General features: G+C 44.0%; 1 protein-coding gene across 2 annotated transcripts; it reads left to right on the forward strand.

Annotated features, from left to right (window-relative positions):
- Positions 1-67: 67 nt before the first annotated feature.
- LOC116379442 (Golgi apparatus protein 1-like) lies at positions 68-4,487 on the forward strand. 2 transcript variants are annotated; one of them, XM_031841401.1, is made up of 8 exons: positions 68-344; positions 432-618; positions 889-1,106; positions 1,588-1,709; positions 2,475-2,576; positions 3,240-3,393; positions 3,505-3,522; positions 4,293-4,487. In XM_031841401.1, the coding sequence occupies exons 1-8, from the start codon at positions 207-209 to the stop codon at positions 4,470-4,472; spliced, it is 1,119 nt and encodes a 372-aa protein (XP_031697261.1). In that variant the 5' UTR covers positions 68-206; the 3' UTR covers positions 4,473-4,487. The 2 variants fall into 2 exon arrangements, with proteins under 2 accessions (XP_031697261.1, XP_031697262.1); XM_031841402.1 differs by lacking the exon at positions 3,505-3,522 and having other exon boundaries at positions 70-344.
- The last annotated feature ends 76 nt before the right edge of the window (positions 4,488-4,563 follow it).

Here is a 4,563-nt window from a genome sequence, read left to right on the forward strand (position 1 = left end):
TGGTCCATTTAGAGTCAAACAGACCATAAAGCAGGGGATGCTTTAGGCTACACAATGATTGACAGGTCTCTACGTCACTCCTCCTCATTGACTACATTTAACATCAACACTGATACACATAAAAGTTGGTGAATTTTCCCTTTTAAGAAAACCTGTCAAAAGTTTCTACATCCTTGGCCAGTTGGAAAAACCTTCCACCATATTCCATGACAACATGTTTACCAACAAACAATGATATATGTCGTGATATCTTTTGTTGCTCCTCTCCACAGACTCAGGCAGGAGAAGGGAAAGTCTACAAGTGTCTGTTCAACCACAAGTTCGAGGAGGCCATGTCAGAAAAGGTACGACCAACCATCGGTTTGTGTTTTGGGATCATGGGCGAGCTCATTTTTCGGTCTCTAACACTCCCCCCTCCTCTTCCTCCGCAGTGCCGCGACGCTCTGACCACCCGTCAGAAGCTGATCTCTCAGGACTACAAAGTCAGCTACTCTCTGGCCAAAGCCTGTAAGCTGGACCTGAGGAAGCAGCGCTGCAGCCTGGACACCAACCTGCCGAGGGCCCGCGAGGCCCGGCTGTCGTACCTGCTGCTGTGCCTGGAGGCTGCAGTGCACCGCGGTGAGATGGGGGAGGAGGCGGGATTTACACCTCTGTTTCCTTAAAAAGAAAGAAAGAGAGAGAGACAGAGACAGAGAGAGACCTTGCTTTATACTTAGATTACATGTCAGTGTTGCGTTTGTTAACACGATGCCCTGCGGCCTCCGAAAACGTAAATGAATGCAGCTTTAAGTAAGAAGAATATATTGTTTGTTATTATAATGTTAATAAAAAGTAAATACCTGGTAAATAGGGTTTGAAATGTGTCCGTAATAGTTTGATTTCGCGCAGGTCGTCCGGTCAGCGGCGAGTGTCAGGGCGAGATGCTGGACTACCGGCGGATGCTAATGGAGGATTTCTCTCTGAGTCCGGAGATCGTGCTGCACTGCCGGATGGAGATCGAGGCACACTGCTCCGGTCTGCACCGCAAAGGACGCACGCTGCACTGCCTGATGAGGATCGGACGCGGCGACCGCACCGCCACCGTGGACGGCGTCTGCCAGAGCGCCGTGAGTAACACCTCCAGTGTTAAAGAGACGCAGACAGCGTGAGGCCTGATCAAGTTCAGCAGGGCTGCTTCTTCTAAATAACTCAAAATAGTTATCGGATTCCATCTAAAACCATTCAGTTCAACTAGTGGAGGTCTTCTACACTAACGTCTTAACGTGTTGACAGCTGCCTGTTCAGTTTGTACTGAGATTGCTAAACAGGTGTGTGAAGTCGTTCAGATGAGTTAACTCTTCTTTCCATGTTTGTGTAAAATAGAGATGGATGCTGAGACCAAACTGGACATTCTGCTTTCTAGTGAAAGTACTATGTTTGAAAATGAAAACATCTGTTTTTGTTACAAACTTACAGTAACAAATATAAACTGAAATGTTATGAATTATCACATAAATCAGACAGTATTGTCTCGTATGTCTTGTTCATTAATAAATTCAATATAAAAACATAAATGTTGACATTTAGCGTTCCTCTACTGTTTTGCAGCTGCAGAGTTTGATCCAGTCTGCCGACCCCGGAGCCGACTACCGGATCGACCGGGCGCTCAACGAGGCCTGCGAGTCCGTCATCCAGACCGCCTGCAAGCACATCCGTAGCGGAGACCCAATGTGAGCCACACACACACACACACACACTACATTAAAGTCATTTAAGCGACTTACAATAAGTGTGTTCAAGAGAACTACTAGTCACCAGAAGTCATTAGTGCATCTAAGAGCAGAAGTACAGTGCAGAAACAAACTAATACGAATAGTATGTGTATATATATGTATATATATGTATATATATATATATATAACTCCAACGTTAACACACCTGTGTCTCTGTTAGACGGTCACAGCAACTGAGGAGGTGTAGAGAGAGAGGGCGGACGGGTCAAACAAACAGGACTTTCACCCAGGAGGCCGCTGTTCTTGTCCTGAGCAAAACTAAAAGCAAATGTTGACTTTTTTGTCACGTGAGTTTTTAATATTGTTGTCGTGACTCAGTAGACCTAACTTCCCGTGAAGGTGGAAATTAATTTTGAAAAGACAACATGCATGTTGCGAGTCGTCCCTGACACGTCCAAAACTGTCACAGCTTGAAGCGTAGCGGCCTTAGATTAGACAAGTCGGTAACGAGAATGTGTTGGATTTGGAGCATTTTCTTTTGCCTCTACGTGGTTCTCAACATGGCGATGGCTGAGCTGTTGGCTCGTAGCTCACGGGGGCTAACAGTGCCGGTTGTTTGCACTGGAGGATGAAAACATTTTTTTAATTGAATTGAACCATTTGGCAGTACCTCCGCAGCCCAGTGTAGCTGTCCTAATAGACACAGGTTCATCATCTCTAGTGTGTGTGTGTGTGCGTGTGTGCGTGTGTGTGTGTGTGTAGGATCCTGTCGTGCCTGATGGAGCACCTGTACACGGAGAAGATGGTGGAGGACTGTGAACACCGGCTGTTGGAGCTGCAGTATTTCATTTCCAGAGACTGGAAGTGAGTCTCTTTTAACTTCTTAACATTATTGACTTCATTAATATTCAACAGGACACAAAAGATTAAAGTTCACTTATGATCTTAAGATAATTAGTTTGACAAAAATATCTTTAATTTAGGATCCACTTTACTTCATTATTCAGTTGTAATTTGTATTTACAGCACATCGTTTCTAGCTCTTAAAGGGACAGTTCACCCCCCAAATAAAAAATGCATATATTTTTCCTTTTACCTGTAGTGCTATTTATCAATCTAGATGATCGAGTTGGTTTGACTCCAAAACAATATTGATTGACAAATAGCACTCCGGGTAAGAGGAAAAATATATCGTTCAGATTTTAGGGTGAACTGTCCCTTTAAGAGCGAGAAATGATCAGGTCAGTGTGCTCTTTAAAACTCAAAGGAACACAGCAAAGCGTAAACAGAGGGCGAAAATAATGGTTTGAATCGTGAAAAAGAAAAAGAAAGAAAGAAAAACACCGTTTCCTCAGACTTTAATCTCTGAACTGTGACAGAAATCTACATTTAAATCTTAGAATCCGTGTGACTTTTAATCTTCATATAATTAGTTTTCACAGGACTCTGAAGCTTTTCTCTAACCTGAAGTGTAACACGGAGGAGAGAAGGGTGGTTTAATGCTAAACCCTGTGGTTTGTTTGTCAGGCTGGACCCCGTCCTGTACAAGAAGTGTCAGGGCGACGCCGCTCGGCTCTGCCACACACACGGCTGGAACGAGACCAGCGAGCTGATGCCGCCGGGCGCCGTCTTCTCCTGCTTGTACCGCCACGCCTACCGCACCGAGGAGCAGGGGCGCCGGGTACGAATAGAAACACAAGCTCTGTGTATCTATTTATTCTAATGTCCTTTAGATGTGATGACGGGGAGACTGTGGTGAACTCTCTCTCTCTGATGTTCTTAAATCTAACAGGTGAACCCAGGCGAGCAGGTAGGTGCTCGGTCGTATTGATCCGGGTGAAGGGTTCGATTGATGCTGTCGGTTTGATCTGCCGGTCTCTGATTGGCCGAGGCTGATTGTGTGAAAAACAGCGACTACAATCATCAATTTAATTTAGGTGGAAATTCAGTAGACGGATCGACCGAAGTAATTCTTTACTGAACTACAAGCGGGCTTCATTATTTTCTGTTCTTTGGTGCTCTGCTCACAATCACAACGTCACCACACAGATGATTTAAGGTTATGTGTGACCTGCTCACGGACTGCAGGCGCAGATTAGCTCTCTAGCTGACTTGAAATATTGATTAATGTGAACTTTCCCTGGTAAATAGATAAATAAATGAATAGAGATAACTTTAATAATCACAAAGGAAATTGTTGTGCCAGAGATTGATCAAAAGTTACAACAGAAGAAAAAGAAGAAACAATAACAGTAAAAAAAAAATGTATTTACTTACTTATTTAAAACTTATTTAAACAATAGAGTGATAATGAAAATAGTTTCCCTGTCGTTACTACAGTATGACTTGGATGTTGAAATAATACGAATTACAAGTGAGAAACTGGTAATTAATCACAGTAACTCTGAACATTAGGAGTGGAGTAATGTGAGACGTCAGTGAGTCAAACTAGAGCCAACGTCATCAGCTAATATTAGTTTATCATAGATATATATTAGTAAAGAAATGTATGTCGGCCGATAAGAGTTTTGTCATCAGCTTATATGTATATGTTCTATGTGTATGTGTGTGTGTTCGCAGTTATCTCGGGACTGTAAGGTGGAGGTTCAGAGGATTCTCCACCAGAGGGCGCTGGATGTGAAGTTGGACCCCGAGCTGCAGAAACGCTGCATGACCGACCTCGGCAAGTGGTGCAGCGAGAAGACGGACGCTGGACAGGTGAGACAAACGCGTACTGCCGCTGCTACTAATGGTATCTGATACAACCAGGAAGCAAACCTCTGAGTAAGAAGAGTGAAGCCAAAGCTTCATGTGTTAAAGCTGCATTCTCTCTAGTGTCCACCAGGGGGCG

The sequence above is a fragment of the Anarrhichthys ocellatus genome, unplaced genomic scaffold, assembly GCF_004355925.1.
Source record: "Anarrhichthys ocellatus isolate YVR2014 unplaced genomic scaffold, GSC_Weel_1.0 scaffold4330, whole genome shotgun sequence".
Classification (NCBI taxonomy): domain Eukaryota; kingdom Metazoa; phylum Chordata; class Actinopteri; order Perciformes; family Anarhichadidae; genus Anarrhichthys; species Anarrhichthys ocellatus.